The sequence below is a fragment of the Prionailurus viverrinus genome, chromosome D4, assembly GCF_022837055.1.
Source record: "Prionailurus viverrinus isolate Anna chromosome D4, UM_Priviv_1.0, whole genome shotgun sequence".
NCBI classification, from domain to species: Eukaryota; Metazoa; Chordata; class Mammalia; order Carnivora; family Felidae; genus Prionailurus; species Prionailurus viverrinus.
Genome location: NC_062573.1, coordinates 757,731 through 785,236, shown reverse-complemented (window position 1 = coordinate 785,236; position 27,506 = coordinate 757,731). Strand labels below are relative to the sequence as shown.

General features: G+C 48.7%; 1 protein-coding gene across 1 annotated transcript; it reads right to left on the bottom strand.

Moving 5' to 3' along the window:
* Positions 1–15,062: 15,062 nt before the first annotated feature.
* TRUB2 (TruB pseudouridine synthase family member 2) lies at positions 15,063–27,414 on the bottom strand. The gene is given in 9 exon segments (XM_047829224.1): positions 15,063–16,029; positions 16,031–16,272; positions 17,319–17,455; positions 17,993–18,065; positions 21,912–21,993; positions 23,598–23,659; positions 24,795–24,869; positions 26,551–26,682; positions 27,284–27,414. Coding segments are annotated over 9 exon segments (1,002 nt in total). The 5' UTR covers positions 27,399–27,414; the 3' UTR covers positions 15,063–15,945.
* Positions 27,415–27,506: the final 92 nt, after the last annotated feature.

Below are 27,506 nucleotides of genomic sequence, written 5' to 3'. Positions count from 1 at the left end.
GTGTCTATGAACTCAATGACTCTAGGGACCTCGAACAACCGGAATCATGCAGTATCTGTCTTCTCGAAATGGGTTTATTTCACCCACCATGAGGCCCTCGAGTTTCATTCATGTTATAGCAGGTGCCAGAATCTCCTTCCTTTCTAACACTTGAATAATATTCTATTGTACGGACAGACCACGTTTTATTTATGCATTTATCCTTCCGTGGACACATGCATTGTGTCCCTTTTGTCTACTGTGAATGCCACTGTGCACGTGGGTGTGCAAGTCTCTTTTTGAGTCTTTGTCTTCCGATCTTTTGGCTGTATGTCCAGAAGTGGAACTGTGGGATCCTACTGTCAGTCTATGTTTATTTTTTTATTATTTTTTAAAAATTTTTTTTAAAGTTTATTTATTTTGGAGAGAGAGAGAGACAGAGTGTGAGCTGGCGAGGGGCAGAGAGAGAGGGAGAAACAGAACCCAAAGCAGACTCCAGGCTCTGAGCGGTCAGCACAGAACCTGACGCGGGGCTCAGACTCACAGACTGCGAGATCATGACCTGAACCGAAGTCGGACACTTAACTGACTGAGCCACCCAGGTGCCCCAAGTCTGTTTTATCATTTGAGGAACTGCCACGCTGTTTTCTGCTTGTTTGCTTTTTAAGTTTTTTTTTTTTAATTTACTTAAGTAATCTCTACACCTATCATGGGGTTTGAACTCACCACCCCAAGATCAAGAGTTGCACATTCTTCTCACTAAGCCAGCCAGGTATCCCACTGCTTGTTTGTTTTTAAGACAGGAAATACAGCAGCATGTTTGTATGCTGATGAAAGGGATCAAGTAGGGGGACCCGGGTGGCTCAGTAGGTTGAGTGTCCGACTCTTGGTTTCAGCTCAGGTCATGATCTCACAGGCATGAGATCGAGCCTCACATTGGGTGCTGTGCTGGGCGTGGAGCCTGCTTAAGATTCTCTCTCTTCCTCACCCTCTGCCCCTCATCTCTCCCTCTCTTTCTCTCTCTTAGAAAGGAAAGGGAAGGAAGGGAAGGGAAGGGAAGGGAAGGGAAGGGAAGGGAAGGGAAGGGAAGGGAAGGGTACAAAGGAGGAAATGATCAAGCAAAAGAAAGGGAGAATTGCCAGGGTGATGAGCTTGGGTCAGGAGAAAAGGTGGAAATTTGTGCACAAGACAGGCACACCTCATTTTATTGTACTTTGCTTTATTGTGCTTTGCACATATTGTGTTTTTTTTACAAACTGAAGGTCTGTAGCCACCATGCATTGATTCTACTGGCACCATTTTCCCAACAGCATTTCCTCACTTTGCGTCTCTGTGTCACATTTTGGTAACTCTCCCAATATTTCAAACTTTTTCATGATGATTCTATTTATTATGGTGATCCCCTCTTTGTCTCTCTCTCTCTCTCTCTCTCTCTCTCTCTCTCTCTCCCCTTGGGCCTCCCTATTCTCTGAGACACAACAATATATTGAAATTAGGCCAGTTAATAACCCTACAGTGGCCTCCAAGTATCAATGGTCTGGATAGAAGATCAAACAGGCCACCACCCATTCCCTTACGCCAACACCTAATCAGGAGCAAGGCCTTAATTCTCTTCAATTCTATGCAGGCTGAACGAGGCGAGGGGGCTGCATAAGAAGTCTACTTTACAAGCTAAAGTAGAGGTTGGTTTATGAGGTTTAAGGAAAGAGCCATCTCCATAATATCCAAGTGCAAGGTAAAGCAGCAAGTGGCTAACATAGAAGCTGCAGCAAGTTTTCCAGAAGAATTAGCGAACATTAATGAAGGTGGCTACACTAAACACAGATTCTTTTTCTTTTGTTAAGTTTTTTTGTAAGTTTTTTTTTTTTTTGAGAGAGAGAGAGCATGCATGCATGCAAGTGGGGGAAGGGCAGAGAGAAGGAGAAACAGAATCTCAAGCAGGCACTGTGCCATCAGAGCAGAGCCCGATTCGAGGCTTGAACTCACGAACCGTGAGACCATGACCTGGGCCGAGATCAAGAGTCAGACACTTAACCGACTGAGCCACCCAGGTGCCCCTAACAGCCGAGTCTTTCTTTATTTAAAAAAAAATTTTTTTTAAGTTTATGTATTTATTTTGAAAGAGAGAAAGAGAGCACAAGCAGGGGAGAGAGAGAGAGAGGGAGGGAGAGAGAGAATCCCAAGCAGGCTCCGCATTGGCAGCACAGAGCCCAAAGTGGGGCTCAAACTCACGAACTGTGACATCATGACCTGAGCTGAAACCAAGAGTTGGATGCTTAACCAACTGAGCCAACCAGGGTGCCCCACAACAGATTCTTAATGTAGACAAAACAAAACATCCTTATATTGGAAGCAGATACCATCTAGGACTTCCATAGCTAGAGAGGAGAAATCAATGGCTGGCTTCAAAGGACAGGCTGGCTCTCTTGTTAGGGGCTAATGCAGCCAGTGGCTTTCAGTTGAAGCCAATGCTCATTGACCATTCCAAAAATCCTAGGGCCCTTAAGAATAGCTTAATCTACTCTGCCTGTGCTCCATCAGTGGAACAACAAAGCCTGGATGACAGCACATCTGTTTACAACATGGTTTACTGAATATTTTAAGCCTACTGTTGAGACCTTACTGCTCGGAAAAGAAAGATTTCTTAAAAAAAATTTTTTTACATGTTTATTTATTTTTGACAGAGAGAAAGAGAGAGACAGAGCATGAGTGGGGGAGGGGCAGAGAGAGAGAGAGGGAGACACAGAATCGGAAGCAGGCTCCAGGCTCCGAGCTGTCAGCACAGAGCCCGACTCGGGGCTCGAACTCACAGACCGTGAGATCATGACCTGAGCCGAAGTCAGACGCTCAACCGACTGAGCTACCCAGGTGCCCCAGAAAAGAAAGATTTCTTTCAAAATATTGCTGCTCATTGACAATGCACCTGGTCACCCAAGAGCTCTGACGGAGAAGGACAATGACATTATATTTTCATGCCTGCTAACATGACATCCATTCTGTGGCCTGTGAGTCAAGTAGTAATTTCTACTTCCAAGTGTTATTATTTAAGAAATATATTTTGGGGCGCCTGGGTGGCTCAGTGGGTTAAGTGTCCGACTTCCGCTCAGGTCATAATCACTGAAGACTGCTCAGAAGCCCTTTAACTAGTCAAAGAATAACACGTGGTGGTATTTCTATGCCGTGGAGCTGCACAGCAATAAAAAGGAAAAGAAACCACTGACCTGTCCACTGGGGATAAATCTCAAATACACGAAGCCAGTCTCCAAAGTTTATATGCTGTCTGATTGAATTCAGACAACGTTCTGGAAAAGACATAACGATAGGAACAGAAAACAGATCTAGAGTTGCCAGGGGAGGGGCTGACTGCAAAGGGGCAGCGTGAGGGACTTTTGGGGGCGATGGGCCGGTGGGTAGCCTGACTGTGGTGGGAGTGGGTGGGCAACTGCATGCACTTGTCACGAACTGCACGCCAAAAACAGTGAACTTGCAAACCCTATTTACAAAAACACAAAGTAGAGATTGAGCCTGAAAAAAAAAAAAAAAGTACTCTCCGCTATTTCTTAGACACCTGCCTCCACACACACAGCAGAGGAGGGTTTACCATGAAGCTAATGACACTCGAGCTTCATTCTTTTTCTTAGAGGACCCATAAATTGCACAAGCTTCAAGCCCCTCGAAACTTGGGTCCACCCCAGGACTGGGCCCCACAGGGGCGTCTGGCCCTGCCCCCTTCTCCATCCTCAACCTTCTCCCATTTGCCCAGTCTGGGCCGGCCACACCACCGCAGGGCCCGGTGTCTCTGCTCCTGTCTAGGAAGCTCTGCCCCCACCTCTGCCCCCAGATGTCTGCACGGGGGGCTCCTCTGACATCCAGGTCCCGGCTTCTATGTCACCACCTCAGAGAGATCCTCCTGGGAGCTCTGCTGCACCACTCTGCCTGATTTCCTTCCAGGCACTCATTTCTGCCATTATATTCTCACCTGCTCTTCTCGCGATGTACCCTCTGGGAAACCAAGGGTGTTCTCTGTCCTTCAACACCAGCACGAGAGCCAGAGCAGTGGCTGGTCCACGGAAGTACTTGGGGGAAGGCTGAACTAGGGAATGACCAGGCGGGTGTTGTTTTAACCCCCATTGGTCGAAATACCCAGTGCAAGGTGGGGTTCACATGCTGGCCCTTCCGCTGCCAAAGGTTTACCGCGACACGCAGGAGCAGGACAGGCAACGGGAAACCGTTTGCCCGTGGGTTTGCTGATGAAGTCGCTGTTTTGTTTTATTTTTATGTTTATTTTTAAGAGAGAGAGAAAGAGAGCACAAGGTTGGGGGGGGGAGGGCAGAGAGGGAGGGAGACACGGAATCCGAAGCAGGCTCCAGGCTCCGAGCTGTCAGCACGGAGCCCGATGTGGGGCTCCAACTCAAGAACCATGAGATCATGACCTGAGCCAAAGTCGGACGCTCAACCATTTGAGCCACCCAGGCACCCCTAAGTTGCTGGTATTTTTAAGAACATGTTTTGTGCACAGTCAGTGCATGAAGTTGCACTTTCTTTGGCTTTAAAAACACAGTCTATTTCTTTCTTGTTTTCTTTCTTTTTCCTTCCTTCCTTTTCTTTCTTTCTTTGTTTCTTTCTTTCTCTTGAGAGGGAGAGAAAGGGTGCAAGTGAGCAAGGGGCAGAGAGAGAGAGAGGAATCCCATGAGGGGCAGAGAAAGAGAGAGAAGTAGAACTCACCCAAAGTGGGGCTTGTGTTCACCCAATGTGGGGCACAAGCTCAGGCGATATGGGACTCGAACTCACCAACCGCAAGATCATGACCTGAGTGGAAGTCAGATGCTTAATGACAGCCTCCCAGGCGCCCACTATTTCTTGAAATAATGAACTCAATAGTATAACTTAATGGCACAAAAACAGACACTCAGATCAATGGAACAGAATAGAGAACCCAGAAATGGACCCACAAACGTATGGCCAACTAATCTTTGACAAAGCAGGAAAGAATACCCAAAGGAATAAAGACAGTCTCTTCAGCAAGTGGCGCTGGGAAAACTGGACAGCGACATGCAGAAGAGTGAACCTGGACCACTTTCTTACACCATACACAAAAATAAGCTCAAAATGGATGAAAGATCTAAATGTAAGACAGGAACCATCAAAATCCTCAAGGAGAAAGCAGGCAAAAACCTCTTTGATCTTGACCGCAGCAACTTCTTATTCAACACGTCTCTGGAGGCAAGGGAAACAAAAGCAAAAATGAACTACTAGGACCTCATCAAAATAAAAAGCTTCTGCACAGCAAAGGAAACAATCAGCAAAAGCAAAAGGCAACCGATGGAATGGGAGAAGATATTTACAAATGACATATCAGATAAAGGGTTAGCATCCAAAATCTACAAAGAACTTATCAAACTCAACACCCAAAAAACAAATAATCCAGTGAAGAAATGGGCAAAAGACATGAATAGACACTTCTCCGAAGAAGACATCCAGGTGGCCAACTGACACATGAAAAAATGCTCCACATCGCTCATCATCAGGGAAATACAAATCAAAACCACAATGAGATACCACCTCACCCCTGTCAGAATGGCAAACATTAACAACTCAGGCAACAACAGATGTTGGCGAGGATGCAGAGAAAGAGGATCTCTTCCGCACTGCTGGTGGGAATGCAAACTGGTGCAGCCACTCTGGAAAACAGTATGGAGGTTCCTCAAAAAACTAAAAATGGAACTACCCTACGACCCAGCAATGGCACTACTAGGCATTTCTCCATGGGATACAGGTGTGCTGTTTCGAAGGGACATATGCACCCCCATGTTTATAGCAGCACTCTGGACAATAGCCAAAGGATGGAAAGAGCCCGAATGTCCATCGATGGATGAATGGATAAAGAAGATGTGGTACATATAGACAATGGGGTATTACTCGGCAATCAAAAAGAATGAAATCTTGCCATTTGCAACTACGTGGATGGAACTGGAGGGTATTGTGCTAAGTGAAGTTAGTCAGAGAAAGACAAATATCATATGACTTCACTCATACGAGGACTTTAAGATACAAAACAGATGAACATAAGGGAAGGGAAGCAAAATTAATATAAAAACAGGGAGGGGAACAAAACATAAGAGACTCTTAAATATGGAGAACAAACAGAGGGTTACTGAAGGGGTTGTGGGAGGGGGGATGGGCGAAATGGGTAAGGGGCACTAAGGAATCTACTCCTGAAATCATTGTTGCACTATATGATAACTTGAATGGAAATTTAAAAAAATATATTAAACAAAAAAAAAAAATAGTACAACTTAAAACTGAAGTTACAAATCTCATGTTGCTAATGTATTTGGCACCGTTTAACAATCACTGTTAAGTTCTAGCCTTTTTTTTTAACATTTATTTATTTTTGAGAGACAGAGAGAGGCAGAGTATGAGCAGGGGAGGGGCAGAGAGAGAGGGAGACACAGAATTCGAAGCAGGCTGCAGGCTCCAAGCTGTCAGCACAGAGACCGACGCGGGGCCCAAACTTACAAACTGCGAGATCATGACCTGAGCTGAAGTCGGATGCTCAACCGACTGAGCCACTCAGGCGCCCCAGTTCTGGCCTTTCCAAGGTTAAAGACACCTACTGAAGAAAACATTTTACTAATCCCTAAGGGATTTGGGGTGGTTTTCCCAGCCCACTGAGGCTGCATTGACCGGATAGTTTGGGCATGCCTCAGGGTTTTCCAGTCCCCTGCAATCCCAAGGCCCTGACAGGCCACACTGAGTCCTCTTTCATAATCTCTGTGCCAGTAAGGACTCCAAATGGGGTGGTGGGACAGCTCATGTATCTGGGTCCCAGTTATCTGATTTCCTCCCCTGAGATTTGCATACACCCTCTGCTGCCCCCCAGATTTCCTCACCGTTGGATTGGATCCAGCTAATCTAAGCCTTACTTGATTTTATTCTGAATTTTCAACATGCAGAAATGTGTATTTTCACATGTTTCCTATCTATCAGGACCACAACTCTTAGATAAGATTAGATTATGTGTGTCTCCTCTGGCTCCAAAGTCTTGGTAGGAAAATCCAACTGGGGACCTACCCAGGGTACAGTTGGGTTGGGCCTAGGTTGGGCCAAGGTCAAAACAGGGAGGCCATGGTTAAAGAAGGAATAAGGGCATAGGTTCTGGAGTCAGGCTACCCAGTTCAAATCTTTTTTTTTTTAAGTTTATTTATTTTCGAGAGAGAGAGAGAGGGTGCATGTGTGGGAAGGGGCAGAAAGAGGGAGAGTTCCAAGCAGGCTCCGCACTGCCAGGACAGAGCCCACTGTGGGGCTTGAACTCCTGAAGGGTGAGATCATGACCTGAGCCGAAGTCAAGAGTTGGACGTTCAACGGACTGAGCCACCCAGGTGCCCCTACCCAGTTCAAATCTTGAGTCTACCCTTGACTGGCTATCTACCCTCTACCCACTCGGTGCCTCAGTTTCCCCATCTGCAAAGTGGGGATTCAGTTGCCTGGGAATTTTGGTGTGAGGGTGGGGCCATCTAAGAGGGGTTGGTAGGTGGAAGCTTGGAGTTGCTAAACAGCAAGAAAGGTGACTGCCTGGGGCAGTGAATGTGGCTTGAGTAAGGAGGGGTGGAGCAGACATCTATTCAAGGCTCAGCCTGCGACAGGTGTGGGTGACTGCGGTCAGAGAGGCAGGACACATGCGGGTTAAACTGAGGTGGGGAACATCTACCTGCCGCAGAAGTCATGGAGATAGCAGGGTCCTATTGGGACGTAAACGCTCCCTGCCAGCTTCCTCACCCATAAAACAGGAATAATCATAGTATCTTTCATACTGGGGTGAGCGTGCGAGCAATGGAGATGGTGAATGTGAAAGTCTCAGTGCAGAGCCCGGCTTATCAGAACCCCACAGTAAATGATAGCTGCTGTGGATGAGGGAGTTTGGGGCAAGTTGAGGGCAAAGTACAGGCTAACAGTACCCCACACACACACCAGGTGGAATATGTGTGATATTCCTTGGACACTCCTGGCTACCCAAGAACAAAGGGAAAGCGTTTAAGTGCTTGCCACGGTGATGGGGGAAACTAAGGCAAACGAAAAATTAAATTCTCTTACTGCCTACAGCCCATTGACAAGTCCTTGAAACCAGCAGAGTGACCTCCCTCTAGGAGCTCAACTGCCTCGATGATGACACTTTGCTAGGGGCAAAAGAAAATCTTGGCTTAACATTATCCTGACCCTCCAGGAACCCGTAAGTCTACTTTAACATATAAAAATTCCTTTGGAAACTTCCTTTAGCTCAAATCCCCCAAGATATATGCAGGCAATCGCGCTCTAAGTGTAACATGCCCCGCCGATATACATCAGAAGGGTCCCATGACTATGGTTTTACTAAACAGTAATAAATGTCGTTTCCCTAGCAACAGCTCAAGGTCCTGCACACCTTGCTTCCAAAATACCTCAGAGACTTATTCCATCCCTAACCCCCTCGCAACCTGAGGGTATATAATCAGTAATCTGTCATGACCCCAGTGCAGACTTTCTGCCCACGGGTCCTTTAATAAAATCACCTTTTTGCACCAAAGATGTCTTCAAGAAGTCTTTCTTGGCTGTCGGCTCCGGACCGCCCTCCACCCTCCACCATCACCCCAAAACTTCATCAGCTGTTATTAATGTCACTGTTCTCTTGCCTTCACACCAGCAGACCTATTGATCACCAAACATGCCCAGGCCCCAGGCTGGGCACTGGGCACTGGGCCCTGGGAATAATTTACAGTGATGGCACCAGTTTAGCCTTTCTGGAAGGCACTGCGCGCAGCCAGTTTCTTCCTTCTATTGAAGTTATTGGCTGAAGTGTCAAAAGAAAGGCCCAGAGGGGCTGGGGCCTGTCTGAAGAAACAAATCCTGGTCATCCTGGCTCTTAGCCCTGTGAGGTTCAAGAAAATGCGTAGATGACGAAATCGAGGTGGATCTTCCTTCCAGCAGATTATCGGTCAGATTATGAGGCGAAAGGTCCAAGGTCCCGCTTTCTGACCACACAGGACACCCACCTCCGGTGCAAAGGTCCTCAAGGTGGTTCTCATTCACAGGCAATAAAGCCAATCTGGGTGCTGCATCACCACACAGGGCCTATTGTCCCCTGATAAGTCAGATACTCTTTGACCTGCACTGGCTGTTCCCTTGGCCTCAAAGGCTTCTTCCTCCAGACAGTTTCCTGGCTCCCTGCCTCACCTCCTTCAGCTCTTTATTCAAATGACCCCTTCTCAGGCTGCCCCTTTAACATCTCCACTTGGTGTTTGGGCCATCTTGTTAACCGAGGTATTCCCGGTGCTTACCACAGGATCAGGAAACTGGTGGGCACTAAATAAATATTTGTTGAGTGAATTCCGGATAAAGTGGCTGGAACCCAGACCTTGGGGAAAGCTGACCCATCCTAACGGCAACAGTGTGCTATGGACAGGAACAGCCCAAGGCAGGGAGAAGGTCGGAGGCTTCCTGTACCTCTTCCTGTCCCTCTGGGTCTGGAGGAATTAGCACCCACACTTGATGGACAGACAGGGAGAAATGGTCACTCTCTATTACACATGAAAGAAGCAAGTTGTGCCACACGGCCTATTATAATTCCACCTTGTTAAAAAAAACTAACCATTTGGGTTATTCATTTATTCAACACACCGATACTGAATGCATATACAGGTAAGAGAAAAGCGCCTCCTTTCTCTGAACACGCAATAGTTCTGACACCAAATGAGTGGGACTTTACGGACCAAGCAATTCTTGGTGGGCAAGGACTGGTGTCCTACAGTTTAACTCAATTCTGATACTCACTGCCTGGAGTTAACACCAAACCCATGGGTTCAGGGCTCAGTCCCACAAGACCGGCCCCCACTTCGGGCGCTAACCACGAGTGCCAGGTTGTCACCAGGACTGCAGACCAACTGGCTATACATCGGGAGTTCCCATGACCCCTTCATCAAGTTTGATCGTTTGCTTGAACAGCTCATAGAACTCAGAGAAACAGTTACCTATGTTGACCAGTTTATTGTCAAGGATACGACACTGGAACAGCCAAATGGAAGAGCCGCGCAGGGCCAGGTACGTGGGAAGGGGGCGGAACTTCCATGCCCTCTCTGGGTGCGCCACCCTCCTGGCACCTAGACGTGCTCCCCAACATGGAAGCTCTCAGAGCCACAACATTTAGGGGTTTTCTGGAGCTCCCATTCAGTAGGCAAGTGTGGTTGAAATGGGGCCTCTTACAAATGACAAAAGATGTTCCTTTCACTTTTATTACTTAGGAAATTACAAGTTTTAGGTGCTCTGGCCAGGAGCCGGGGAGGAAGACCCAAATATGTATTCCTTAGGATATCTCAATATCACAAGAGGTATTCAATTCCTTAAGCACAGAGTTACAAAGCACCTACTGTGTGCCAGGCCTGGGACTAGTTGGTAAGCCGCCACCACAAAAGCAGCAATACCACCAGCAGAGAGGCAGGGTGGTGTCGTGGTTAGGAATGTGTCTTCTGGACAACACATCTGATCCCGGGCTCTGACTCCCTTGCTGGGTGTCCTTGGACATGTCATTTGCCCTCTTCATGCTGCAGTTTCCTCATCTATAAAAGAGGGGTAGCCATAGCGCCTAAACCTCAGGCCTGTTTGAGGATTAAATGAGATCAGGTATGCTCCCGTTCTTAGCCCGGGGCCTGGCACAAAGCATTTGCTCACCTGGCTCATCTTGGCTCATCTCATCCCTGTATGAGATAGGCACCATTGTCACCCCTTCTGCATGACAGGAGAGGAAACCAGGACTCACCCACGTGAAGCTACTGGCCCCTTTCACATACTGAAGAAAGGCCAGGGCTGGTATCCAAACCCAGGTGGTCAATCCTACAGCACCCCTTGGACCATTTCAGCTTGCAGAGGGAGCATGTTTTGTGTCCCTAAATGAAAAAGAGATACATCCTGTTGTGATGAAGTTTGTGATGAAGATGTTGCTGTGAAGGCATCCGAAAAATGAAATTAGCATTTAAGTCAGTAGATTTACCAGATTACCCTCTGCAGTGTGGGCGGGCTTTACCTAATCAGTTGAAGGACTTCAAAGGAAAAACAAAAAGAAAGTGAGGTCCCCACAGAAGAGGGAATTCTGTTTCCAGACTATCTGGGGACTTAAGCCGGCAACATCAAGTCTCCCCTGGGCCTTTGGCCTGTTCCTCTACCCTGAAGATTTTGGACTTAACAGGCTCCACAATCACACGAGCAAATTTCTTAAGACAAATCTCTCTCTATATATACACACTTATTGGTTCTCTTTCCCTGAAGAATCTTGACAAACACATATCCCGTCCCAGGAGCCTGTGGTGTGTGGCTCTGGTGAATGAAACAGACAAAGTCCTCATCTCAAAGGACTCCCGAGAGATACTTTTCTCTTTTATAATCGAAGACCAATGACCCAAACTTTGTAAATCCTAGAATGAGATCCAGATATACTTCTTTTTTTTTTAATTTTTATTATATTTTAATGTTTATTTATTTTTGAGAGAGAGACACAGAACCACAAGCGGGGGAGGGGCAGAGAGAGAGGGAGACACAGAATCCGCAGCAGGCTCCAGGCTCCGAGCTGCCAGCACAGAGCCCGACGCGGGGCTCGAACTCACAAACCATGAGATCATGACCTGAGCCGACGTCGGGCGCTTAACCGACTGAGCCACCCAGGGCATCCCCAGATAGACTTCTTATATACAGTGCAATCAAATAAAAAGTTTAAATTCTTACTTGGCTAAGGGAAGGGGAGATGCTTGCTGAAAGCCCTGGAGAGAGGCCCTGATAGGGACAGCTAGATTCCCTGACCCTGGCTTGCCACCTTCTAGATCCACTGGGGCCCTGAGCCCTCCCCACCACCCCCGGCTGGTACGGAAGGCTGTGAGCGGCTCTAGTCCCTAGCACTCCTACCAAAGAGCTCCTAAGGGAGTGTTGACTAACCACAGCATACCTGCCGCAGTCAATCTGCAGCAGATATGGAGGGAAGCACAGGGAGTTTTCTGGTCACGTGACAATAGTGCTCTGAGGAGCACTGAGCCAGCCCAGGTGAATGTCTTACCATGTGTTGTGGGTCGAATTGTGTCCCTGCAAATCCTCACGTTAAAGTCCGAATCCCCTGGTACCTCAGAACGTGAACGTTTCTGGAAACAGGGTCATTGCAGATGTCATTAGTTAAGAGGAAGTCATATTGAGCACAGCGGGGACCTAATCTGATCAGTGTCCTTAGGAAAGGGGGAAATTTGGACACAAGGTGCATCCGCAGGGAGAAGGCCATGTGAACTTGAAAGCAGGTATCTGAGTGATACCTTCTACCGGCCAGGGAACCCAAGATTGCCAGCAAACCAGCAGAAGCCCGGAGAGAAGCTTGGCAGATTCTCCCTCACATCCCTCAGAAGGAACCAGCCCTGCTGGTTGATCTTGGACCCCTAGTCTTCTACATTCAGCCTATTGCAAGACAGTAACTTTCTACCATTTAAGCCACTTGGTTTGTGGTACCTTATTAGGGCAGCCCTGGTGAGGTAGGCAAACTCTACCACTTGTGGCTGGTCGCTACTCTCTTCTTCAAGTTTACTTATTTTAGGAGGGGGGTGGGCGGGGAGGGACAGAGAGAGGATCCCAAGCAGGCTCCCCAGTGCCAGCATGGAGCCCGATGTGGGGCTCAAACTCACGAACCGTGAGATCACGACCTGAGCTGAAATCAAGAGCTGAACACGTAACCGACTGAGCCCCACGTTGGCTACTCTCTTCTTAAATGGCCCTCAAGTAGCCATCACTTTGGCTCCTGATGACTCAAAGAGAATGGCGATGCCCAGCTGGCTCCTGGGGGGCCCTGTTTGTACAGCTCTGGTATCAGATTCTTTAGGCACTTGCTGAAATGCAGATTTCCGGGCCCTGCTCCAGACCCACTGAGTTAGAATCCAAGGGCTAGGGCTAGAATCTGGATTCTCAAAGATCTCTCCGGCTGATCTTTTTGCCAATGGACTTTTTTTTTTTTTAAACAGTTGTTTGCAGAAAAACTGAGATGACATACAGAGAATTCCCATATACTCAACACGGACTCTGCCGTATTATTGTACTATTTAACACTTTACGTTAGTATATTTGTTACAATTAACGAACCAATACTGAGACATTACTATATAGTAGCTAGTGTCCAGAAATTACTTAGATTTCCTTTATTTTTACCTGAAGTCCTCTTTTTCTGTTCCAGGATCTCTATGGGAGACAGACATCTGGTTGTCACGTCTCCTTAGGTTCTTCTTGGCTATGGTGGTTTCTCAGACTTCACTACTTTTGATGACCTTGGTAAGTTTTTTTTTTTTTTTTAATGTTTACTTATTTTTGAGAGAGCATATGTGGGGGAAGGGCAGAGAGAGTGGCGGGGGACAGAGGATCCGAAGCAGGCTCTGTGCCGTCAGCATGGAGCCCCGTGCGGGGCTTGAACTCACGAGCCATGAGATCACGACCTGAGCCGAAGGTGGTGGCCCAACCGAGCCACCCAGGTGCCCTGATGACCTTGATGATTTTGAGGAGTCCTGGTCAGGTATTTCGTAGGATGCCTCACTGCCAGAATCTGTCCCATGTCCTCAGAAGACTGGAGCCATGGGTTATTGGGAGGAAGACCACAGAGGTGAAGGGGCATTTTCATCACCTCACATCAAGAGGACATACAGGCAACGGCAACAATTTTATCACTGTCGCTGTTGACCTTAATCACCTGGCCAAGGTGTTTGTCCAGCTCCCAGCTGATTATCGCCCCAGATAAACAAGAGGTGATGGAGAGAAGGCCCCTGACTCTGTGACAGCTCTCTTAAGTCACCGTTCCGAAGAAAGCAGCCACGGCAGGCGGATGGCTGGATGGCTCGCACACACAGCGCTGGTCTTACCCACAGTGAGCACCTCACCATGACTTCATGTGTAACAACCCCACAAGACAGGCAGAACCATTATTCTCATGTTACAGGTCAAGGAGCTTCTCTTTGAGGCCCCACAGCCAGCAGCCCACAGAGCCTCACCTGCCTGGCACCATGCCGAGGCTTGCGCTGCCCCCGTGGGAAGGTGAGGACGCCAGGGTGGCTGGGCTCTCCTCTCCCAGGGTGACAGCAGGGACAGGAGACATGCAGTGTTTCCCTTTGAGGCCCAGACTGGAACCTTAGCCAGAGGCCAACTTGCTCCTTCTATCCCAAATGTGAGTAGGAAATATCTATATGGATAGAGGTTAAAAGAGAGCCAGACCAAAAAACAAAACAAAACAAAAACAAAAACAAAACAAAAACCCTGTTCACAAGGGATCAAGGTGTCCAAAGCCTAGAGAAAAACCAAATTGGCAGGAAAAAAAGGCTACAAAAATCAGTTTTTGGTAATTTTCCTGACAGTATTAGAATAGAGCCTTTTTTAGATTTAACTTTTTTTAAGTTTATTTATCGGGGTGCCTGGGGTGGCTCAGTGGGTTAGGTATCTGCCTCTTCATCTCAGCTCAGATCATGATCTCACAGTTTGTAAGATCGAGTCCCACATCGGGCTCTGTGCTCAAAGTGCGGAGCCTGCTTGGGATTCTCACTCCCTCTCTCTCTCTCCCTCAAAATAAACTTTTTTGAGGGAGAGAGCATGGGAGCGTGCACAAGCATGCACACACAAGTGTGTGGTGGGGGGAGGGGCAGAGAGAGGAGACAGAGCATCCCAAGCAGCTCTGCACTGTCAGCACGAGCCCGATGCGGGGTTGGAACTCACAAACCGTGAGATCATGACCTGAGCAGAGATCAGGAGTTGGAAGAGCCACCCAGGCACCCTAATTTTATTTTTTTAGACTTATCTCTATACCGTGGGGCTGGAACTCACAACCCTGAGATCAAGAGTTGCGTGTTCTGGGAGCCTGGGTGGCTCAGTCAGTTAAGTGTCCGCCTTTGGCCTAGGTCATGATCTCACTGGTCCCGAGTTCTAGCCCTGCATCAGGCTCTGTGCTAACAGCTCAGAGCCTGGAGCCTGTTTCAGATTCTGTGTCTCCCTCTCTCTCTCTGCTCCTCCCCCACTCACACTCTGTCTCTCTCTCTCTCAAAAATAAACATTAAAAAAAAAAAAAAAAAAGTTGCCTGTTCTACTGACTGAGCCAGCCAGGCGCCCTTAGAATAGAGAACCTTTTGACCCTATATACACCTTGTCTATTTATACAGTCCCTTGCTGATGGAGGATGGTGACATTTCCTATTTGCTACTATTACAATGCAGCTATGACCATCTATGTACCTACAATTTTCTGCAATCAGAGTAAGAAGACAGATTCCTGAAACTGTAACCACTGAGTCTCAGGGCAGGAGTGTTCTTAGTGTTGACACATACTACCAAGTATTCCTAAAAGGTTCCACAGTTGTGCATTCCTACCAATAGCACAGATTGCCCATTTTCTCACATCACCAATACTGGATATTCTCTTTTTATTGTTTTGAAAGGCAAGGAGAAGGCATATCATTTTCATCTGTAAATCTTTCATTATTAGAGAGATTGAGCATCATTTCTGGTTTACTGGCCACTTGTATTTCTTTCCATATATACATATATATGTGCATATATATATGTAGAAAATATATGTATATAGAACATATATATATTATATATATACATACACATACACACACACACACAATTCATGCCATTGGCCCAATTTTCTTGTCTCTTTCTTTTTTATAAGAGCTCTTTATACATTATGGCTATTCATTCTTAAACATATTGCAAGTATTTTTATCAGTCTGTCATTTGTTTACCACCTTTTCCTTCACAAAGAAGTTCTTCCTTTTCAACTGTTTCAAGTCTGTGGATCTTTTTTCTTACAGCTTCGGAGTTTTATGTCACATGTAGAAAAGCTTCCCCCTACTCTTGCTTTCTGCACAGTTATCGGTGGCAGCTCAGGAACAACTCTTGTCTTTTCCATCCAGTGCCCCACCAGTGGCCTGGCCCTTCAATGCCCAGCACCATTCTCCAGCCCTGAGGCAGAGCTCGGCCCCCTGGAGTCCCAGGACCAGCTAGGGTTGGGGCGCTGCCGGGGTGCCCAGGCCTGGCCTCAAGCTCTTCTCCAGTTCCACTGCCACCCGGGGAGCTGTGGCCTGGATGGCATTCTGGATGCTGTGCATGTCCCACTGGGTCCTCAGGAGGGCGTCGTCCAGGGTGAAGAAGCCGTCACGGGTACGCCGCACTTGGGAGCAGACAGCAGTGGTCTTCAGCTCCAGGCCGATCTCGTGCACCAACTTTCGCAGTTGCTTCTGTGTCTCGTGCATGCACTGTACCTCTGCCAGGGGTACATAACAACAGATCCCACGGATGGGAGCACAGCCTCTGGTGTCTGCTGATCTAGATCCACACCCTGTGATACCTCCTGGCTGGGTGATAACCCTAGCAAAGTATCTCAGTTCTCCAGGGCTCTGCCATTCCAAGTGTAGCCCAAGGGCCAGCCCTGAAAGCTTGTTAGACCTGCAGAATCTTAGGCCCCACCCAAACCTGCAGAGTCAGAAGTTGCCTTTAAAGAAGACACGCCCCCCCCCCCCCCCCCCCCCGCCAGAGCTCTCTCTCTCTCTCTAAATGAATAAATAAACTTCAAAAAGGGGCGGGGGGGGGGGGGGAGCAGTGGGCACCTGAGTGGTTCAGTCAATTAAGCTCCGGACTGTTGATTTCTTGATTTCGACTCAGGTCAGGTCATGATCTCACCAATGAGATGAAGCCCCACATCGGGCTCCGTGCTGAGCGGAGCGTGGAGCCTGCTTGAGATTCTCTCTCCCTGCTCTCTACCCCCTTCCCGGCTCACGCTCTCTCAAAATAAATCAATAAACTTAAAAAAAAAAAAAAAAGACCCCCAGGTGATTTGTGGGCAGGTTAATATTCCAGAAATGCTGCTCTAAGACTCCGTATGTTCATCTATAAAGTGGGTGGTCGTGAGGAGTCTGAGAGATAATCTCCATAAGGTGCTTAGTACTGGGAGAGCCCTGGTCGGTACTCAAGGAAAGGAGCCCTGGTTAGTAAGACAGAGAGAAGGAGGTGGGCAGGACTGGGGAGGTGAGGGTGCCGTCTGCTGGCTTACTGAAACCTGAAACGCTGCGAAGATCCGGGAATGAGCTGCTGAGTATAACTTGCTCGCTAAAGGCTGGCTCTAAAGGGTGACTTGGCAGCGGATAGGACAGCATTCGATCCGTGTGCCGTGTGACTTGGCCAGGTCCAGCCCCGTGCGGAGAAGGATGCTGGTCCTGGCGCCTTAGCCAGCAGAGACTGGGGCTGTCACGTGGCAGCCTCTGTAAACCCATGAGCCCCATCTCACTGCTCCAACTTCTTGGGGGAGCCTACCTAAGAGGAATTCCGGAGGCGCAAAGTGGAGGCATCGAATGCCCGTTATCAGCATCGGGGACTTGTTCATGGGCCGGATCAAGCCTCTCACGGCCATGTCGTAGGCCTCCTGGGTCTGCAGGTCGAGGTTGGAGTACCTGGGGATGAGAAGGGGACTGGCGTGGAGTGGGGAGCTGGGCAGACTGTTTGCCCCCGGCCTTGCCCCCTCTCACGAAAGAGCTTTCCTGAAGCTCTTCATTCTCTTTCCATCTTCCCTGCCCTTCCAGCCACCTTTTTCTCTGTCCCCTCCAATCTTTAGATACAGGCTCTGCCCTCCTCTGCACACACCCCCCAGCTTCCAGTCATGCACATGCTGCCTGCTCCCACCCCCTGGCTCTGCATCATATCATGTGGGTTCCTGGCTTCCTTCTCCACTAAATCATATATTCCCACTGAGGCCAGCCGGGGTCTCTTGTTCCCCCTTGGTCTCCCCAGGGGCTGGCCTGGCACAAAGAAACACTTCTGCGTGCTGTGGAAGGAAGGGCTGCTTCAAGTCGGCTTTCGGGCTCCAAAGAGATGCATGGAATCTGCCCCAGGGTGGGCGGAGCCTACAGGGAGCCCAGTGGGCATTTCTTGCTCTTCCAGCACCTCCTCAAGGGCCCCTTTCAGGAAAGTGTGGGTTGGGCTCCACTTACATCACCAGGGCCTTCTGATGGGAACCTTGGATCAGGGCCAGGATCCGGTCCAGTTTCTCTCTGGTCACGTGGTCTGGAAAAGCCAGGGGGGATGGTCAGCATACAGGTGCCTGCTGAGGACAGGCGAACTCCCTCCCCCCAAACCAGCCCTGTCCTTGGAACCTGGAGGGTGTCCCAGAGCACCCTCTGTCCCAGAGTTCCCATTTAGAGGATTGAGAGTCCTTTGAGAATCTTGTGAAAGCCCAGAACCCTCTTCTTACAAAGTTATATCTGAACTCAGCATTGTGAGGACATTTTCAAGGGGCTCATACACTCCAAGTTTCTTCTGGGCGCGCCTGGGTGGCTCAGTCAGTTAAGCGTCCGACTTCAGTTCAGGTCATGATTTCATGGTTCACAAGTTCGAGCCCGCACTGGGCTCTATGCTCACAGCTCAGAGCCTGGAGCCTGATTCGGATTCTGTGTCTCCCTCTCTCTCTGCCCCTCCCTTGCTCGTGCTCTGTCTCTCTCTCTCTCTCTCTCTCTCTCTCTCTCAAAAATAAACAAACATTTAAAAAAAAGTTTCTTCTGGAAATGAGATTTATCCAATATTCTAAGCCAGGTCCCCTGAACCCCAATCTAGGGTTGCTTGTGCCAGGGACCCTGGGAGGGACAGCGCCATCTGTCTCAACGCAGAAACAGATGGCAAGAAGAGGGAGGGGCTCTGCCTGCTGGACCCACTGAGTGACAAGGGCAGGCAGCTGCCAAGCCTGGGGACGCTCATGAACTGCTAGAAGGCTGATCCTGGACCCAGCTGGGCAGGTGCCAACTTCTGACTCCAAAGGCCAGAGCTCTGGGCACAGGTGTGGTAACCAAAGGCTTTCCAGCTTGGAAGGGACTAAGCCTTTTATTCCTTCTGTCTGGCTTTATTCACCCTGTTGCCTTACCTGAAATGCACCCACCACTGCTTCCTTCCCCCTCATTTATAGCCTAGTTCAAATGTAGCCTCCTCCACGAAGACTTCCTGGAGCCTGTCACTTTTTTTTTTTTTGAAGGAGAGACAGAGCATGAGTGGGGGAGGAGCAGAGAGAGAGAGAGAGACATAGAATTTGAAGCAGGCTCCAGGCTCTAAGCTGTCAGCACAAAGCCCGATGCGGGGTTCGAACTCACGAACTGTGAGATCATGACCTGTGCCGAAGTAGGACACTTAACCGACTGAGCCACCCAGGCACCCCTGGAGCCTGTCATTTCTTTCTCCTGGCTCCTGCCACTCTGCACCTGGGTCTCTTTCCCAGCATTAATTTGCTCTGTTTTTAACTTTTTTTTTTTTTTTTTCATTTTGAGAGAGAGAGAGAGCACAAGTGGGTGGAGGGAGAGGGAGAGGGAGAGGGAGAGGGAGAGGGAGAGAGAGAGAGAGAGAGAGAGAGAGAGAGAGAATCTCTAGCAGGCAGGCTCCACACTCAGCACAGAGCCTGACACACGGCTCAATCCCATGATGCTGGGATCATGACCTGAGCTGAAATCAAGAGTGGGACGCTTTAAAAAAAAAAAAAAGAAAGAAAGAAAGAAAGAAAAGAAAAAAAGGGCGCCTGGGTGTGTCAGTCAGTTAAGCATCCAACTTCGGCTTAGGTCGTGATTTCACGGTTTGTGAGTTCAAGCCACGCGTCGGGCTCTGTGCTGACAGATGAGTCTGGAGCCTGCTTCCGATTCTGTGGTGTTTCCCTCCCTTTCTGCCCTTCCCCCACTCGTGCTCTGTCTTTGTCTCTCAAAAATGAATGTTATAAAAAAACTTTTAGGGGCGCCTGGGTGGCGCAGTCGGTTAAGCGTCCGACTTCAGCCAGGTCACGATCTCGCGGTCCGGGAGTTCGAGCCCCGCGTCGGGCTCTGGGCTGATGGCTCAGAGCCTGGAGCCTGTTTCCGATTCTGTGTCTCCCTCTCTCTCTGCCCCTCCCCCGTTCATGCTCTGTCTCTCTCTGTCCCAAAAATAAATAAACGTTGAAAAAAAAAAATTTAAAAAAAAAAAAACTTTTAAATCTTCATTAAGAAATTTACAATAAATTGGGAATGCAAGCTGGTGCAGCCACTCTGGAAAACAGTATGGAGGTTCCTCAAAAAACTAAAAACAGAACTACCCTACGACCCAGCAATTGCACTACTAGAGAGATACAGGGATGCTGTTTCGAAGGGACACATGCACCCCAATGCTTACAGCAGCACTGTCAACAGCAGCCAAAGTATGGAAAGAACCCAACGTCCATCGATGGATGAATGGATAAAGAAGATGTGGTCTATATAGACAATGGAGTATTACTCAGCCATCAAAAAGAATGAAATCTTGCCATTTGCAACTGCGTGGATGGAACTGGAGAGTATTATGCTAAGTGAAGTCAGTCAGAGAAAGACAAACATCATATGACTTCATTCATACGAGGACTTTAAGGGACAAAACAGATGAACATAAGGGAAGGGAAGCAAAAATGATATAAAAACAGGGAGGGGGACAAAGCATAAGAGACTCATAAATATGGAGAACAAACTGAGGGTTTCTGGAGGAGTTGTGGGAGGGGGGATGGGCTAAATGGGTAAGGGGCATTAAGGAATCTACTCCTGAAATCACTGTTGCACTATATGCTAATTTGGATGTAAATTTAAAAAAAAAGAAGAAGAAATTTACAATAATTTTTTAAGTTTATTTATTTTTTGAGAGAGTGAGAGAGACAGAGCACATACACATGCACAAACAGGCAGGGGTAGAGAGTCCCAAGCAGGCTCTGCACCATCAGTGCAGAACCCGACGCAAGGCTCAATTTCATGAACCATGACACGAGATCATGACCAAAGTTGGACGCTTAACCAACTGACCACCCAGGTGCCCTTCTTCTTTAAGAAATTTAGATTAGGGGGCACCTGGGTGGCTCAGGGCATGATCTCATGGTTCACAAGTCCAAGCCCCACATCAGGCTCTCTGTCAGCACAGAGCCTGCTTCGGATCCTCTGTCCTCTCCCCCCTTTCTGCCCCTCCCCCACTTATGCATACTCTCTCTCTCTCTCAAAAATAAATACACATCAAAAACGAAAAACAGAAATTTAGATTAGCATTAACAAACACCTCCCCTCTCCTCCAAATTCTGCCTTCCTCTCTCCCAGAAGTGTCAACTTGCTAGTTATCTTTAGATGTGTTTTGTATGCTGATACACCTACATGTACAGACATAACCGTGTTACTTTGCCACATGTTTCTAATCCTCTCCAGGTGACGTGGTGGTGTGTGTTTGCTCTCCCTGCCGGACTGTGAGTTCACTGAGATTGGGGACCCCATCTGACTCATCATACATCCTCTCCCCACCCCCAGGACCTAGCACGTGGCTGGTGCTCAAAAAACATCCATTAAATAAGAAATGAATTAGATCTACGGAAAATGTCAGAACACAGGGAGAGTAAGAAGCAAAGAATGAGCCACCCAGCCATCCATCCCACCCATCCAACCAGCCAACCCTCCAACCATCCATCCATCCAACCAATAAGCACCTCCCATGTCCCAGGCTCTGCGCTGTGGAACCACAGGAGTGGAATGACACAGTCCCTGTTCTCACGGGTGACAGTGTAATGGGAAGACAGATATTAAATAATCACGAATCATTAGTCGATTATTGTTCTGAGAGTCCACCTCGTTCATCTGGGGGTTAGAGGAGCTTCCCTGGGGAGGTGACATTTATGCCAGGTGGGGAAGCAAAGGGGGAACACATGGCACTTGTTTATGGAAAACAGAATCATGTGCCCAAAGCCTTCTAACAGCCAGACTGAACTTAGTGTGTTGGGAGTCACCGAGGGAGGCTGAATGGCCTGCCCAGGGAGTGGGGGGGACCATAGGAACCAAGGGACAGCAAATGCAAAGGCAGCCACAGCTGCTCCTCCCTCTGCCCTGGGATCCTGCGGGCTCTCACCATATGTTGACTTCTCCACCAGCCGCCCGTCTTCACAGAAGTCATCTGTGGCTTTGCCCAGGAGGCCACGCACCGTGTAATCCTGCAGGGACAGGGAGGGGAAGACATGGTCAGTGTCCCTGTTCTCCCTCAGCACTGAGGAAGGAAGTGAGCCAACAGCTCAAACCCCCAACCTGCTAGACAGGCCACAGGTGGGGGGGTCCTCAGGTCTCCCCTCAGGGAGCGCAGGCACTCAGAGACCCCCAGCCACCTCACTGCCTCTCTCGGGAAGGGCACCAGACTTTTCTATAACTGCAAAGGACAATGACGACCCTACTATGACCACCTCATGCCTGCATAACTCTCCTCTCCAGACAAACCTGACAACTTATCATGCTGGGCCCTTCCCAGTGCACCCTGCTGGCTTCTCCCCACCCCTCCAAATACAATCTGTGCAGCTGCCTCTGTCAGAGATGATGGCAACAGTGACAATAATTTATTGACTGTGCTAAGTGCCTGTGCTAAGTACATTGCATGCAGTTACTAATTTAAACTTCAGAGTAACCCTATAGAGGAGGTACTATTATCTCTTGCATTATAGACTTGAGGAAGGGGGGATACACAGATATTAAGCAATCCACCCAGGGACCCAGAGCTGGCAGAGGAGTAGAAGCTGTTTTTTGTGTGTTTTTTGTTTTGTTAATGTTTTTATTTATCTTTGAGAGAGAGAGAGAGAGAGAGAGAGAGAGAAAGACAGAGTACAAGCTGGGGAGGGACACAGAGAGAGGGAGACACAGAATCTGAAACAGGCTCCAGGCTCTGAGCTATCAGCACAGAGCCCGATGCAGGGCTCGAACTCATGAACCGTGAGATCATGACCTGAGCCGAAGTCAGACGCTTAACTGACTGAGCCACCCAGGTACCCCTGTGTTTTGTTTTTTAATGTTTATTTATTTTTGAGATAGAGAGAGGGGAAGGACACAGAGAGAGGGAGAGAGAGAATCCCAAACAGACTCTGGGCTGTCAGCACAGAGACTGACACGGGGCTCCAAGTCACAAACCATGAGATCATGACCTGAGCCGAAATCAAGAGTTGGACGCTTAACCAGATACCTTGAAGCTAGTTTTGAACTGAAGCCATTTGGCTCCAAAAACTGCTCTTAACCACTAAAAATGTAGGCTCTCTGACACGGCACCTCTGTCCCCATTCATGGTGCCAGACTCCATGGCCCCAGTCCAGACACAAACTCCTTGAGGTCTAGGCAGTGACATCCACTTCTCAGTCTTGAGGACGGAACGGAGTGGTGTCATGATCGGGCTCTGGTGTCAGACAGATCCAGGTTCAAATCCCAGCTCTGTTCCTTACAGGCTGCACGACCCTGGGCAAGTGACATCCCCTCTCAACGCCTCAGTTCTCTCATCTGTAAGGTGGGTTAACACCAGATCCCACTTTTTGGGGAAGTTGTGAGGCATCCACAAGGGAGTCCATAGGGGTCCACGTGCAGCACTCAGCACAGAGCAGCCCGCACGCAGTAATGCCTACAGCCGTTGCTGTGTTATCCTTATCCCCCAGCACACGGCCATAAAACAATGCCTGCTGATGGCCGGGCCCTTTCCCCCACAGAATCCTCTCGGCTTCAGATTCCCACCAGTGACTCCCAGAGAAAGGACTAGGGGCTAAATGAGTTGTCCCCAGCACCCCCATACCTTGGTGAGGTGAGCATTGTACATGTCGGTGAGGAGGCTGCGTCCGTGTCCCACGCCAAGCACTGAAAGACAGCAAGGCTGATCTCACACCTGGCTCCCCCTTCCCTGGGACCCCCAACCCTTACAGCCACCACCAGAATACTCCCACCTTCAATGCTACTAAAGCCAGCAGCGGGGGGCAAGGACAGCACAAGTAAGCTCTTCTGCGTAGATACGAAAATGCAGATTTCAGGGCCCACCCATACACACTGACTCTGACTGCTGGAGGGGAGGGGCCTAGGATCCTTAGTAAGCTCACCAGAGGATTCTGATGTGCTCAAAAGCAAGAGACCACTGGCCCAGTCACACAGACCTGCACTCAAATGTGGGATGGCTCTAAGCATGTCCTTTAACCTACTTGGGCCTCAAGCTCCCCATCAGCAAACTGGGGATAAAAATGCCATCTGATCCCTGTGGGTGTTGTGAAGGTTGAGGCAATGCACAGGAAGAAATCAGCACAAAGGAAGGGCCCAATAAAGGGGCACTGTGACCACTCCCTGCCTTTTTCTGGCTGTTTCTCCCTCCGGCTGAAGGAGAGAATGACCCTCCATTCACTCCTGGAGAGGGAGCATGAGATCATGTCTGCCTGCCTGTGCCCCAGGAAGTTAGACAAGGGGACTGTGACTATCGTGCATGGAGGATGTGGCCACCGCCTGATCCCGGGGGCACAGATGGCTCATGACTCAGGGCTTTGTGTGTCCAGCTCCAGCGACATTCAGACCCTGGCCAATGGGGCCAGTCACGCGCTTGGCTACCTCCCACAAGTGATGACCACTTTCCCTCCCTAGACGAGGGGCATTCACTATCCACGTGACCCAGACCAAGTCACCTAAGTTCCTGGAACCTTCTTTTCTTCATAAAATCATAAAATATCTACCTAATAAGGTTGTAGTCAGGAATATGTGTGCACAAAGGGCTTTGTACCACATGTCACATACAGGAATCACTTGATAAAGGTGGGCAATTGTGACATCCCCTCCCCCCCACCCCCCCACCAGCCCTTCCAGCAGCTGATCAGACTTGGGGCAGAAATCAGGGGAGGAGGGCAATGGTGAGAAATGGCTGTCAGGCTGGAAGTAAGCCGGGTTCCTGGCAGCTCCCCACTTCTCCCCCAGGCTCACCACATCACTGCACCCCCAGGCTCACCACATCACCTACCAAGCACCCCAGACGCCTGGGCATCCAGCCGGTGTCCCACGCCAACCTTCAAGCTGGTGAATGCTGGTCCACAGACTGGAAAGAAACAAACAAGGACCCTTTCCTCAATGAATCCAGCTTCCAGGATGACTCTGGCCTGCATGGTGACCTCATTCCTAGAATGTAGCTTCATGGAGCCCAAACCAGGATGGGGGTGGACTCTCAGGCTTCCCTACCACGGATTCTGGGGCCTAGAACCACTTCTTCAGTTCCCTGGGCCCAGAAAAAGGGCTCGTTACTCTGTCTCTCATCGCTCCCCCAGTAAGAGGCTTTGAGTGGACTGGGCATAACACTGGGACTCGAGTTTCCTACTCAGCTGCTGCAGAAGGAGACTCCTGGCCACCCCAGGGAGAAAATGGACATGGTAAGTTCCTGAAGGCAGGGCGTGGGTTCCTAATTCTACCCCCAGAGAACCTAGGTGCTCAGGAAATACCTAGTGAAAGAATGAACGACTCATCAAAAATACATACATTAAAATACGTGGTTTTTTGTGTATCAATTCTATCTCAATAATGCTGTTAAAGAAAAAAAAAAAAGACCGTACACAGGAAATGAGTCAGAGGCATATACCCTTCTATAGATCAAGAGGTGTCTAAGGGAAGGATACAGGATGGTTAAGTGCCTACTGAATTCAGGCTATGTTACTTAATGTCAACACTGAGCCTCAGTTTCCTCATTTGAAAAATGAGAACAGGACCCACCTCATAGGATTCTGGTGAAGATTCTTAACACAGAATCTGAAAAGCTTAACACAGTATCTAGTACAGAGAGGATCCTCAGTACATCATACGTGTTATTGTTACACTTTAGAGTCACTAAATATCACTGTCAAAGGGATTTTAATGGTTTCTGGACAAGCCCCTCAATCTTTCTAATCTCATCTAGTGACAGAGAGCTCATTATAAAACCAGTTCCATTCTTGGGCAGCTCTGTTGACTAAAAAAGTCACTCTTTCCCAAGGGTCCGAAACTCCCTCCTTAGGACTTCTACCTGAGGGTGTCAATTGCCATCTGGAGTCCCAGAATAATTACAGAATAATTAAAAGGGGTCAGCAAACTACAGTCCACAGGCTATATCCCCAAACTTGGTTTTTTTAATGGCCCATGAGTTAAATTTCTTTTTTCTTTTTTAAATCGTTCAAAAAAATCAAAAGAATAATATTTTGTGACATAGGAAAATTATATGAAACTCAAATGTCACTTTTCACAAATAAAGTTGCATTGGAACACAGCCAGGCTCATTGCTTTGCATACTGCCTACAGGTTCTTTTTTTTTTTCTTTTAACGTTTTACTTTATTTTTTGAGAGAGAGAGAGACAGAGCGTGAACAGGGGAGGGGCAGAGAGAGAGGGAAACAGAATCTGAAGCAGGCTCAAGGCTCTGAGCTGTTAGCACAGAGCCTGATGCAGGGCTCGAACCCATGAACAGGAGATCATGACCTGAGCCGAAGTCTGACTGATGCTCAACGGACTGAGCCACCTGGGCGTCCCATCTACAGGTTCTTTTGCACTACAATGGCAGAGTTGAGCCTGCAAAGCTTAAAATATTTACTATCTGGCTCTTTTCAGGAAAACTGGCCAATCCCTGGTCAAATATGTCATCCCTGCTGTGGCCCTTCAAGGATCCGAGACAGGAATCTAAGCACTGACTGGGACACGGACTCTGGGCAGAGATTACCTGGGGAGTGACACCCAGGCCCTGGCCTGAAGGTGCCTTACCCAGCGGATGGTTGGTGAGAGAAGGCACACTGGTGGCTGTGAGGGTAAGCGCCTTCTCTTCGCTGCCTTCCATGGGGCCCAGCAGGAACCGAACACGCTGTTCAGGGGCAGGAGGCTTCCCAGCATTGACGCCTGAGTACACAAAGGTAAAGGATATCCGGTCAGTTCTGTCTGATCACATGGGGAAGGTGGAACAGGGAAGAATGGAGGTGTAGAAGAGAAAGCGCACGATGTAGCAAATAGCAGCAGTTAAAACACAGACTTGGGAAGGTGGGTGGGGAACGGGTGAAATAGGTACTGGGAAATAAAGAGTACACTTATCATGATGAGCACTGAGTAATGCATAAAATTGTTAAATCACTATATTGTCAAATCACTATATTGTACACCTGAAACCAATTTAATACTGTATGTTAACTATACTGGAATTATAATAAAAACAACTTAAAAATATAAACATGAGGAGAAAAGGCAAAAAAAAAAAAGGGGGAAAGAAACAGACTTGGGTTCAAATTCTGATTCTACTACTCATGACAACGAACACTGAGTCTGTTTACCCATCTGAACGCGGGGGGAAAGCGAGGAGTAAGGGAGTGTACAGAACCAGCGATTTGGAAAGCGATCTGCCCGGGGAACTGGGTCACATGACTTTATTTTGCCTGAAGGATGAGAAGCGGAGATGGATTCCCGGGAGAACCGGAGCGGGGTTGTGGGTCCGGTTCGAGGCACTCACCCTTCAGAAGCTGCAGCTCCACGGTGTCCCGCAGGTGCTTCCATTTCAGCCCCGGGGGCTTGTAGACCGCGAAGAGCCCATGCAGCCGCGCCAGCGCCAGGCGGCGGGACCCCATTCCCCTAGGCCCACGGCGCGGGTTAGTGGACTAGCGGGACCCCAACGGAAGTGCCGTACTGTCCCGTTCCCAAATGTCTCCTGACCCTGGGCGCCGCCATGTTTCGCA